Here is a 12,792-nt window from a genome sequence, read left to right on the forward strand (position 1 = left end):
TGAAAACGTCATCTTGTCCTGAAAAAAAAAAAAAAAATGAGCCGCCACACAACGTCATCAGCGAAAAAAATAAAGCGATGCAAAAATATTTATATAAAATTGTTTTTATTATATAAAAGCGCCAAAACATAAAAAAAAATGATATAAATGAGGTATCCCTGTAATTTTACTGACCCAAAGAATAAAACCGCTTTATCAATTTTACCACACGTGGGACGGTGTAAACGTCCCCCCCCAAAAGAAATTCATAAATTGCTGGTTTTTGTTCATTCTGCATCCCAAAAAAAAAAAAAAAAAAAAAAAAATCGGAATAAAAAGCGATCAAATAAAGTCACGTGCCCGAAAATGGTACCAATAAAAACGTCAACTTGTCCCGCAAAAAATAAGACCTCACATGACTCGGTGGGTCAAAATACGGAAAAATTATAGCTCTCAAAATGTTGTGATGCAAAAACTATTTTTACAATAAAAAGCGTCTTTTAGCGTGCGACAGCTGCCAAACATAAAAACCCGCCATAAATAGTATATCAAACCCCCCGTTATCACCCCCTTAGCTAGAGAAAAATAATAAAATTAAAAAAAATGTTTTTATTCCCATTTTCCCATTAGGGGTAGGGTTGAGATTAGGGTTAGAGTTAGAATTGGGGGGTTTCAACTGTTTGGGCACATCAGGGGCTCTCCAAACCCAACATGGCGTCTGATCTCAATTCCAGCCAATTCTGTGTTGAAAAACTCAAACTGTGCTCCTTCCCTTCAAAGCTCTGCCATGCACCCAAACAGTGTTTTACCCCCACATATAGGGTATCAGCCTACTCAGGACAAATTGCACAACAACTTTAGGAGTCTAATTTCTCCTGCTACCCTAGGGAAAATAAAAAATTGGGGGCAAAAATATCACTTTTGTGGAAAAAAATTTTTTTATTTGTATGGCTCTACGTTATAAAGTTCTGTGAAGAACTTAGGGGTTCAAAGTGCTCACCACACATCTAGATAAGTTCCTTGGGGGGTGGGGGGGGTCACTTGTGGGGGGTTTCCACAGTTTAGGCACATCAGGGACTCTCCAAATGCGACATGACACCCGCAGACCATTCTATCAAAGTCTGCATTCCAAAGCGTCACCACTTCCCTTCCGAGCCCCGACGTGTGCCTATACAGTAGTTTTCTCCCACATATGGGATATCAGCGCACTCAGGGCTAATTGGAAAACAACTTTTGGGGTCCAATTTCTCTTGTTACCCTTGGAAAAATTTAAAAAAAAATTGGGGACTAAAAGGTCATGTTGGTGGAAAAAATATGATTTTTTATTTTCACGCCCGGGCGTTATCAACTTCTGTGAACCACTGGGAGGGGGTTCAAAGTGCTCACCACACAAGTTCCTGGGGGGGGGGGGGGGGGGTTGGGGTCTAGTTTCCAAAATGGTAACATTTGTTGGGGGGGGGGTTTCCACTGTTTAGGGACATCAGGGGCTCTCCAAATGCAACATGACATCCGATCTCAATTCCAGCCAAAAGAGTCAAATGGCGCTGCTTCCCTTCCGAGCTCTGCCATGCACCCACACAGTGGTTTACCCCCAAATATGGGGAATCAGCATACTCAGGACAAATTGCACAATAACTTTTCGGGTCCTGTTTCCCTTGGGGAAAATAAAAATTAGGGATGAAAAGATCATTTGTGGAAAAAATGATTTTTTAATTGTACGGCTGTACGTTATAAACTTCTGTGAAGCCTTTGGGGGGTTCAAAGTTCTCACCACATATCTAGATAAGTTCCTTGGGGGGGGGGGGGGGGTCTAGTTTCCAAAATGGGGTCACTTGTGGGGAGTTTCCACTGTTTAGGTACATCAGGGGCTCTCCAAACGTGACATGGCGTCCGATCTGAATTCCAGCCAATTTTGCGCTGAAAAAGTCAAACGGCGCTCATTCCCTTCTGAGCTCTGTCATGCGCCGAAACAGTCGTTCACCCCGACATATCAGGTATCAGCCTACTCAGGACAAATTGCACAATACCTTTTGCAGTCCAATTTCTCCTGTTACCCTTGGTAAAAAAAAAAAAAGAATTGGACCTGAAGTAATTTTTTTGTGGAAAAAAGTTAAATGTTCATTTTTTTTTTTTAAAAAAACATTAAAAAAATTCCTGTGAAGCACCTGAAGGGTTAATAAACTTCTTGACTGTGGTTTTGAGCACCTTGAGGGGTGCAGTTTTAAGAATGGTGTCACTTTTGGGTATTTTCTATCATATAGACCCCTCAAAGTGACTTCAAATGTGATGTGGTCCCTAAAAATAAAATGGTGTTGTAAAAATCAGAAATCGCTCGTCAACTTTTAACCCTTATAACTTCCTAACGAAAAAATTGTGCTGATGTAAAGTAAACATGTGGGAAATTTTATTAAGTTTTTTGTGCGCCGTATCTCTGTGATTTAAGGGCATAAAAATTCAAAGATGGAAAATTGCAAAATGTTCAAAATTGTCGTCAAATTTCCATTTTTTTCATGAATAAACGCAAGCTATATCAATGAAATTTTACCACTAACATGAAGTACAATATGTCACGAGAAAATGTCAGAATCACCGGGATCCATGGAAGCATTCCAGAGTTATTACCTCATAAAGGGACAGTGGTCAGAATTGTAAAATTGGCCCGGTCCTGAACGTGCAAACCACCCTTGGGGTAAAGGGGTTAAGGAGTTTTTTCCTCACCCAGCACCAGCACCTATTTGACCAATTGCTTATGTTATATCAGGCAAGAGAATCAGACAATGAGCTATCGATCAAGCAGAAGAAACTGGTGATGGGTGGAGAAACATCTTCGGGATGCAGAAGTTCAGAGAGCTCTATCGCACCCAGAACACCTTGTGTATAAGATCTAAAATGCTACATATTCGGGAATGCAGCAACAGATTGAAACGTAAATCCATTGACACCTTTACATCTTCTAAGGCTATGTTCAGATTTGCGGCTGAGTCCACAGTGTATAGTCCGCAACTGCAAACGCATGCAAAAAAGCATGCATGTGGTTGCAGATGATTGGACAGTGCTAATTTCACAGGCGAATGTTTGAATGTACGCAAGCCACGCCCAATGGGCGTGTCTTATGTAAATTATTGCGTATGCAAACGCAAAGCGTAAGCATGTGCTTGCGTACGCATGCGTTCCCATAAACTAATGCGTTGTTTATACGCATTCCTTCCGTAAGCGTCCGCATGTGTTTGGAGGCGGCAATTCGCCGCCTCCAAAATTGTAACATGTGTTAGCACCGCCCCGCCGCACAGCCCGAACGCATAAAAACGCATGGACCTGCGTCCACAACGTTAAAGATAGGAAAACACAACGCATGCGGATGTATGCGTCAGAAACGCTGCGGACACAACCGCAAATGTGAACCCAGCCTAAGACCTATGTGCCCAAGGAAGCTACTTTTGGAGAGTTGACTTTAAAGTCTGTTTACAAGGACCAATCGGTGGGCATTTAATAGCCCGTTTAGGTAAGTTATGCACACTGAAAGATCTGTAGCACTTTGTTTTCGGCAGCACGAATCCTGTTTGCTCCACAACTTATTATTCCGCAGGATGTACGAGCCTTTTGCTCATTCATAGGGTGATCGGCATCCTGCTTACACTGAAGATTACTGTGAAGCCAGTCTTAGGGTACCGTTACACTTAGCGATGCACCAGCGATCCCGACAATGATATGGATCGCTGGTGCATTGCTAAGTGGTCGCTAGTGAGCTGCCACACAGGCAGATCTCACCAGCGACATAGCAGCGGTCGGGGGTCGTTACTTACCTGTCAGACGCGGCGATCCTGACGTCCTCCGCCCGCGTCCACGCGTCGCTTGTCGGCGCCACAGGAAGCGCTCGACGAGAAATGATCCAGGACGTTCTCGGGCGACCAGTGATGAGCAGCGGGGGAGCCGGTCGGAGGTAAGTATCACACATAGCGATATCGCTAGCAATATCGCTGCTGCGTCACAAAACCAGTGACGTTACAGCGATATCGCTATGTGTAATGGGGGCTTTAACAATGCTCATTCACCATTACCGTATCTTTTCTTGCAACTTTACAGACAGATTCCCTTTAAGTCTTGGGAGAAGTGCAGCATTACTACAAACACTAGGATTCTCTATAGGAGGCAAGAAAGGAATAATGAAAACAAACAATAATTCCCCATTCTTCTCTAAACGGCAAATGTAAAGTGCACTGGCTGTATACGGCGCAGACAAAAAACAGTGCATAAAAAAAAGATATCCGCATTTAAAACGTGCACATTGACCAGATACCACACTTACTATAATGCAATATATACAGGCATAAATGACGCTTCAAGTATTAAAGACACAGCACGAGTTAAAGTGTGCAAACAGAAGGTGCTGTAGTTACAGGGGTTGTCCACATATGTGGCAAAAAGCAAACAAAAACCAGTCAGCACTAGAAGGTCCCCAGAAAACGCAGGAGTTTGCAAAACCAAAAAAAAAAAAAAAAAAAAAAAAAAAAGCATAGTTTCATTAAGAAGAGATGGTGGTAAGAACCTCAGGGTATGTGCCGACAATCCTGAACTGGCAGCGCTTTGGACGCAGCGCATGTACCCTAACAGTACCCCTCTGTGCAGTATCAGGTAGATGGACCACAAATGCAGTGTTAAAGATGTACAGGGGGGGGGTGAAATAAGTATTGAACGTGTCAATCAGGGCTGTGGAGTCGGTAAGCCAAACTGCGACTCCGACTCCTCAATTTCCCTTACACCGACTCCCACACATATTGCTTATATTTAAGTGAAAAATTTATTGTAGTACAATGTGAACCTCAGACATTTAATCATTTTTATGATCCAATAATCAAGATATTTAGATAGAACAGAATATATATTGGTGTACTACCCGGTTTTCATTCTTTTTGGTACAGATACGATATGGATAGACAGATATGGATAAATGGATAGATAGAGCAGATTTCTAATCTGTTTTTGCTATTGAAAACATTATCTATGAGCTCAAAAACCTTTCAGGTGATGCGGTTTTTTAAAAAGATGATCAACTTTTGCAGCTGAAAAACGTATCCTCAAAAAACACAGGAAAAACGCTGTGTGTGAATGTAGCCTTAGATCAGGAATAGAACAGCCATTTATAGGACATTTCATAACTTTCCCAAACTCCTATGAAAAAATATTCAGCACATCCTGCATTGAATTACTGTACCCAATTTATTATATATTTTAGGAGTCGGAGTCGGTCCATTTTATACCGACTCCAACTCCACCAAAATGAGCTCCGACTCCACGACTCCGACTCCACAGCCCTGGTGTCAATTATCTAAGTAAGTATATTTCTGAAGGTGCCATTGACACAAAATTCTCACCAGATGTTGGTAATAGTCCATCCAATCCACACAGGCAAAGAAATCAAACCAAAAATGTCCATAAATTAAGTTGTGTGTAATAATGAGAGGTAACACAGGAAAAAATTATCAAACACATGAAAGAAGTGGAAAAAGTCATGGAAAGTCCTGACACCAGATGAAATCTGTCAGTAGTTAGTAAACAATCCGGCCACTTAGTGAAAAATCAGCTGGATCAACTGAGCCTATAAAAAGGTGTCTCATTACCAAAGTGCCACACAAGAAACATCTCATGATGGGTAAAAACCAGTGAGCTGTCTCAAGACTGTTGCAACCTTATTATTGCAAACCATACTGAAGGTATTGGCTACATAAAAATTTCTAAATTACTGAATGTTCCAGAGAGGGGCCTTAATCCGGGGGTGGAAAGAGCATCATTTCAACATAAACTGGCCAAGACCAGGTGATTCTCAAGATTTCAGACAGGAGTAAAAAGAATCAGGAGTGTCCAAGAGCCAAGGACCAACTGTAGAGAGCTACAGAAAGACCTAGAATCAGCAGGTATAATTTTCAAAAGAAAACTAGAAGTAGTGCACTCAAACTCCATGCCCTGTATGCACGCTCAACACGCAAGACCCCCATTGCTGAACAAAAAAAGCATGTTGAAGCGCCTTTACGTTCGCTCAAAAACATTTAGGTCAGTCTGTGAAATTCTGAGAGAATATAGTCTGGTCTGACGAAACCAAAACCGAACTCTTTGGATGCCATAATACAAAGCATGTTTGGATGCCAAAAGGCACTGCATATCACTCCAAAATCATCATACCAACAGTGAAGTTTGGCGGTGAGAAAATCATGATGTGGAGCTATTATTCAGCGTACGGCACTGGCAAACTTCATATAACTGAAGGAAGAATGAATGGACAAATGTACTGAGACATTCTCGAAAAAAATCTGCTGTCATCTACCAGAACGATGAAGGATGAAACAAATGTGAACATTTCAGTAAGACAATGATACCAAACACACAGCCAAGGAAACATTCAATTGGTTTCAGAGAGAAAATAGAGCTGCTAGAATGGTCCAACCAATCACCGGACCTGAATCCAACAGAAAGTTTATGGAAGGAACTAAAGCTCAGGGCTTATAGAAGGAGCTCACCGGACCTTCAGGATTTGATGAGTTTCAGTGTGGAAGAATGGGCTAAAATCACACCTGAGCAATGCCTGCATCTAGTTTCTCCATACAGGAGGCGTCTTGAAGCGGTACATCACCAACAAATGCTTTTGTGCAAAGTATTAAAAATTTTAGTAAGCCAGTTCAATACTTTTTAACCTGTGTAATCGCAAATTATTACACATAATTTATGGTCATCTATGGGTTGATTTCTTTGCCTGTGTAGATTGAATGTTACAGACATCTGGTGAGAATTTCATGTCAATAGCACCTTAGGAAATATATTTAACACCCCTAAAAGTGTGTTGGTCTAAATCAGACCTACGTAAAGTGGGGCCCGCTAGCTGGGCTGGAACAGGGTTTGCCGACTGCTCCAATGCCAAGAGTCACTGACAACCCATACTGTTCAGGTGACAGGTTGTGCAGCTGCCACTCCACCTTGTTGACTTTGTGTGCAGTTTAGACATGCTGACCATGCAAACGTGGCCTCCTGAGGACAGTGACTGACTGGGGCTGCCACATGGCAACATCGCTAAGTTTTCACTGTGAGATGGGTCTATAAGGCCAGCAGGAACCACTGGAGCAGCAGAGCTGGAACACCAGGGGATTTTCGAGGTCTTTCGTATCACTTTTTAGCAAGGAAAAATAAAAAAAAAAAACATTAAAATGTAGAATGACATGATAGCTAGACGACTGCTCACCAATGTAACACATAGAAGGCCACGTTGGCCAATGTGACTTATAGGACCCCTTTATGACACCCACAAGTCTTAGTGGGGTAAATGGACAAGGGCTGTCTTCACAAAAAAAACCCTCTGAGCCCTGCTTACAGGGACAATCGCCTCCACTCATTTCTGAGATTGCGCCTACACTGTAGAGCGTAAGTAAAAGCAGAGCACAGTGATCCTAGGGATTTTCCAAGACTTTTTCTAAAAGACCCAGAGGGCAGAACGGGTTTTCTGCCAGTATTTCATAACTTGCAACAAACAGGGCAGGGATAGTTATAAAGAAACTGCCAAGAGAGTGAACCGACTATATGTGATCACTTCTTGTACCAGTGGAGACCACTGGAGCATTTACCTGTTACCTGTGGCTAAAGCAAGTGAAAATAAAAATACAGACTATCGGACTGCTACATTATTATGAAGAAAAAGAACTGGATTGGAGACAACCCAACCTGCCTGACTACTGGTTACCCCAAGGCCAGAAGAACTAGGAACCAACAAGTCTGACAACACTGGGGACAGCGAACAGGGGGTCACCCACTCAGGGGTATCTACACTTCATCATTCAAGATCCCTTATTAGGAGAATCTGACTTCCAAGCATCAGCTGAAAATGTCTGCCAGTGACAGCTACTGCCACCAGGATGTCCACCATCATGTGGTGTAGTGGAGCATATGGTGGGCACACACCATTATTTACCATGTTTTAGGCTAGTTTCACACTAGCGTTTTTGAGCGCGGCGACGGCCTGCGCACGGCCGCCGCTAAGCCCAGCCCCCTGCCGCGCCTCCGCAGGTAGCTCCGCCTACCGGCGCATGACGCTGCATGCGTCCCCTATCTTTATCACTGGGGGCGCAGGCCTGCGCAGTATGCGTTTGGCGGCGCATGCGTCCTTTTGACAGTGCGCAACCTGCTGCAGTTTGGTTTCGCCGGCGCACCGTCAAAAAGGCGCATGTGCCGCCAAACGCATACTGTGCACGGCCTGCGCCCCCAGTGATAAAGATAGGGGGGGCAGGACGCATGCAGCGTCATGCGCCGGTAGGCAGAGCTACCGGCGGAGGCGCGGCAGGGCTTAGCGGCGGCCGTGCGCAGGCCGTCGCTGCGCTCAAAAACGCTAGTGTGAAACTAGCCTTATAGTGGCAGCACACAAGCGGGCTCACGCCAGTAGTAACCCTGTAAAATAGTTGCCGTAAACGTCAGGCACACACCACTAGTCACCATGTAGTATAGTGGAAGCCAAATTTCCGACTCCTAAACTTCCCTGACTTCGACTCCAGAGTTGGTCACTACTGAGCATGTGCATAAAGTGCAGCACAGATTCAGCTCCACTAACAGACCAGATCCTTAGATCAGAAACAGAACAGACATTTATAGGACATTTCATAACTTTCCCAAATTCTTATGAAAACATTTCCAGCACATCCTGCACTGAACTACAATACCCAATTTATTTTATATTTTTGGAGTCGGTCCATGTTATACTGAGTCCACCAAAATGGATACCGACTCCATAGCCCTGGTGGCGTCACACACAATTGTTCACCATACATAGCAAGTACACAGTATTCACCACGTAGTATAGCAGCACCGTACAGTGGGAACGCACCACTAGTCACATGTACAGTGGCATTATTTAAATATTGAGTAGCTGCAGTAGGTAGCAGAGTGGGACATACTAGTGGTAGTGATCTGTTGGTTTCTCCCCCCTGCCCCCTCCCCCCCGGGCACCAAGCGGCCTCTCTCCCCTGCCCCCTCCCCCCCGGGCTCCAGGCGGCCTCTCTCCCCTGCCCCCTCCCCCCCGGGCTCCAGGCGGCCTCTCTCCCCTGCCCCCTCCCCCCCCGGGCTCCAGGCGGCCTCTCTCCCCTGCCCCCGGGCTCCAGGCGGCCTCTCTCCCCTGCCCCCGGGCTCCAGGCGGCCTCTCTCCCCTGCCCCCGGGCTCCAGGCGGCCTCTCTCCCCTGCCCCCGGGCTCCAGGCGGCCTCTCTCCCCTGCCCCCGCGCTCCAGGTGGCCTCTCCCCCCTCCCCCCGGGCACCAGGCGGCCTCTCTCTCCTGCCCCCCCCCCCCGGGCACCAGGCGGCCTCTCTCCCCTGCCCCCGCGCTCCAGGTGGCCTCTCCCCCCTCCCCCCGGGCACCAGGCGGCCTCTCTCTCCTGCCCCCCCCCCCCGGGCACCAGGCGGCCTCTCTCTCCTGCCCCCCCCCCCGGGCACCAGGCGGCCTCTCTCTCCTGCGCCCCCCCCCCCCGGGCACCAGGCGGCCTCTCTCTCCTGCGCCCCCCCCCCCCCGGGCACCAGGCGGCCTCTCTCTCCTGCGCCCCCCCCCCCCCGGGCACCAGGCGGCCTCTCTCTCCTGCGCCCCCCCCCCCCGGGCACCAGGCGGCCTCTCTCTCCTGCGCCCCCCCCCCCCGGGCACCAGGCGGCCTCTCTCTCCTGCGCCCCCCCCCCCCGGGCACCAGGCGGCCTCTCTCTCCTGCGCCCCCCCCCCCCGGGCACCAGGCGGCCTCTCTCTCCTGCGCCCCCCCCCCCCCGGGCACCAGGCGGCCTCTCTCTCGCGCCCCCCCCCCCGGGCACCAGGCGGCCTCTCTCTCCTGCCCCCCCCCCCGGGCACCAGGCGGCCTCTCTCCCCTGCCCCCGGGCTCCAGGTGGCCTCTCCCCCCAGGCGGCCTCTCTCTCTCCTGCCCCCCCCCCCGGGCACCAGGCGGCCTCTCTCTCCTGCCCCCCCCCCCCGGGCACCAGGCGGCCTCTCTCTCCTGCCCCCCCCCCCCCCCCCCGGGCACCAGGCGGACTCTCTCTCCTGCCCCCCCCGGGCACCAGGCGGACTCTCTCTCCTGCCCCCCCCCCCCGGGCACCAGGCGGACTCTCTCTCCTGCCCCCCCCCCCCCCCCCGGGCACCAGGCGGCCTCTCTCTCGCGCCCCCCCCCCCCCCGGGCACCAGGCGGCCTCTCTCTCCTGCCCCCCCCCCCCCCGGGCACCAGGCGGCCTCTCTCCCCTGCCCCCGGGCTCCAGGTGGCCTCTCCCCCCTCCCCCCAGGCGGCCTCTCTCTCTCCTGCCCCCCCCCCCGGGCACCAGGCGGCCTCTCTCTCCTGCCCGCCCCCCCCCCCCCGGGCACCAGGCGGCCTCTCTCTCCTGCCCGCCCCCCCCGGGCACCAGGCGGCCTCTCTCTCCTGCCCCCCCCCCCGGGCACCAGGCGGCCTCTCTCTCCTGCGCCCCCCCCCCCGGGCACCAGGCGGCCTCTCTCTCCTGCGCCCCCCCCCCCCGGGCACCAGGCGGCCTCTCTCTCCTGCGCCCCCCCCCCCGGGCACCAGGCGGCCTCTCTCTCCTGCGCCCCCCCCCCCCGGGCACCAGGCGGCCTCTCTCTCCTGCGCCCCCCCCCCCCGGGCACCAGGCGGCCTCTCTCTCCTGCGCCCCCCCCCCCCGGGCACCAGGCGGCCTCTCTCTCCTGCGCCCCCCCCCCCCGGGCACCAGGCGGCCTCTCTCTCCTGCGCCCCCCCCCCCCGGGCACCAGGCGGCCTCTCTCTCGCGCCCCCCCCCCCGGGCACCAGGCGGCCTCTCTCTCCTGCCCCCCCCCCCGGGCACCAGGCGGCCTCTCTCCCCTGCCCCCGGGCTCCAGGTGGCCTCTCCCCCCAGGCGGCCTCTCTCTCTCCTGCCCCCCCCCCCGGGCACCAGGCGGCCTCTCTCTCCTGCCCCCCCCCCCGGGCACCAGGCGGCCTCTCTCTCCTGCCCCCCCCCCCCCCCCCGGGCACCAGGCGGACTCTCTCTCCTGCCCCCCCCGGGCACCAGGCGGACTCTCTCTCCTGCCCCCCCCCCCCCGGGCACCAGGCGGACTCTCTCTCCTGCCCCCCCCCCCCCCCCCGGGCACCAGGCGGCCTCTCTCTCGCGCCCCCCCCCCCCCGGGCACCAGGCGGCCTCTCTCTCCTGCCCCCCCCCCCCCGGGCACCAGGCGGCCTCTCTCCCCTGCCCCCGGGCTCCAGGTGGCCTCTCCCCCCCTCCCCCCAGGCGGCCTCTCTCTCTCCTGCCCCCCCCCCCGGGCACCAGGCGGCCTCTCTCTCCTGCCCGCCCCCCCCCCCCCCGGGCACCAGGCGGCCTCTCTCTCCTGCCCGCCCCCCCCGGGCACCAGGCGGCCTCTCTCTCCTGCCCCCCCCCCCCGGGCACCAGGCGGCCTCTCTCTCCTGCCCTGCCCCCCCCCCCCCGGGCACCAGGCGGCCTCTTCTTCCCCTCCGGGCTCCAGGCTCTCCCCGGACCGTGTAGGCCTCACAGCAGCCCCCAGTGTCGGCCCGGGCACCAGGCGGCCTCTCTCTCGCGCCCCCCCCCCCCGGGCACCAGGCGGCCTCTCTCTCCTGCCCCCCCCCCCCGGGCACCAGGCGGCCTCTCTCCCCTGCCCCCGGGCTCCAGGTGGCCTCTCCCCCCTCCCCCCAGGCGGCCTCTCTCTCTCCTGCCCCCCCCCCCCGGGCACCAGGCGGCCTCTCTCTCCTGCCCCCCCCCCCGGGCACCAGGCGGCCCCTCTCTCGCGCCCCCCCCCCCCGGGCACCAGGCGGCCTCTCTCTCCTGCCCCCCCCCCCCGGGCACCAGGCGGCCTCTCTCCCCTGCCCCCGGGCTCCAGGTGGCCTCTCCCCCCTCCCCCCAGGCGGCCTCTCTCTCCTGCCCCCCCCCCCCCCCCGGGCACCAGGCGGCCTCTCTCTCCTGCCCCCCCCCCCCCCCCGGGCACCAGGCGGCCTCTCTCTCCTGCCCCCCCCCCCCCGGGCACCAGGCGGCCTCTCTCTCCTGCCCCCCCCCCCCGGGCACCAGGCGGCCTCTTCTTCCCCTCCGGGCTCCAGGCTCTCCCCGGACCGTGTAGGCCTCACAGCAGCCCCCAGTGTCCGCCCTGTCACCAGGCGCACACATTTCCGCCTCCTCGGCCGGTCATGTACGGTCCCCCCGCCGCCCGGGGTAGCACTAGGCCTCGGCCGCCACTGACCTGGGTTGCCAGTCATTCCAGCTCCGCTGGTACTGCTTGCTGCTGTTCAGCCGAGTCCCCGGGGCTCTGCGGCTCATTACCTTCCCCTCGCCGGCATGGCCAGCAGCGGAGGACGAGGCTGCAGGGAGCGGGGATCACAGGAGGCCCAGGCGGGACTAGTAGTTTCGGTTCCTGCTTCCTGAGGAGGCGGCTCCGGGTCGCCGTGTGAACTGCTCGCTCCGGGGCTGTCGGCGAGGCCCCGCCCCCTTTCCGACAGTTCCTTGATTCACGCTTTGTCATTGGCTATCGGGAACGGATCCGTTTCCTTCTCAGGCGCTGTCTTTTGATTGGCTGTTGTACAAGTGACCCCGCCCCTTTTCTTCCTGCCTTGCTATTTCTCAGAGCTCAGGCATACACAGCCGATCGCTAGGTGGCGCTCAATGCATCGGTTGGCTTCGCGCTACAGCGACACCTGGCGGATAGACCTGTGCATAGCCATCTGGGAATGTGTCCGTGCAGCGCTGCACATGGGGGGTGGACAAAGGAGCGTGACGATCCCACGTGTGATCCTAGCCTGATCGTGCACAGTGCTGTCATATGTGCTGTCTCCGCGGGGCCGGCCCAAGTGACTGC

At 53.8% G+C, this 12,792-nt stretch overlaps 1 protein-coding gene across 2 annotated transcripts in view; it reads right to left on the reverse strand.

Annotated features, from left to right (window-relative positions):
- Positions 1–12,453, reverse strand: part of SMG1 (SMG1 nonsense mediated mRNA decay associated PI3K related kinase) — a 203,662-nt gene extending 191,209 nt beyond the window's left edge. For both annotated transcript variants that reach the window (XM_073542939.1, XM_073542938.1), the window contains exon 1: positions 12,181–12,453. In XM_073542939.1, coding sequence (XP_073399040.1) covers positions 12,181–12,257 — 77 coding nt within the window. In that variant the 5' untranslated portion in view covers positions 12,258–12,453. The remainder of the gene's footprint in view (positions 1–12,180) is intronic.
- Between the last annotated feature and the right edge of the window lie 339 nt (positions 12,454–12,792).

This window comes from Dendrobates tinctorius, unplaced genomic scaffold (assembly GCF_039654945.1).
Source record: "Dendrobates tinctorius isolate UK_male_01 unplaced genomic scaffold, ASM3965494v1 ptg000129l, whole genome shotgun sequence".
NCBI classification, from domain to species: Eukaryota; Metazoa; Chordata; class Amphibia; order Anura; family Dendrobatidae; genus Dendrobates; species Dendrobates tinctorius.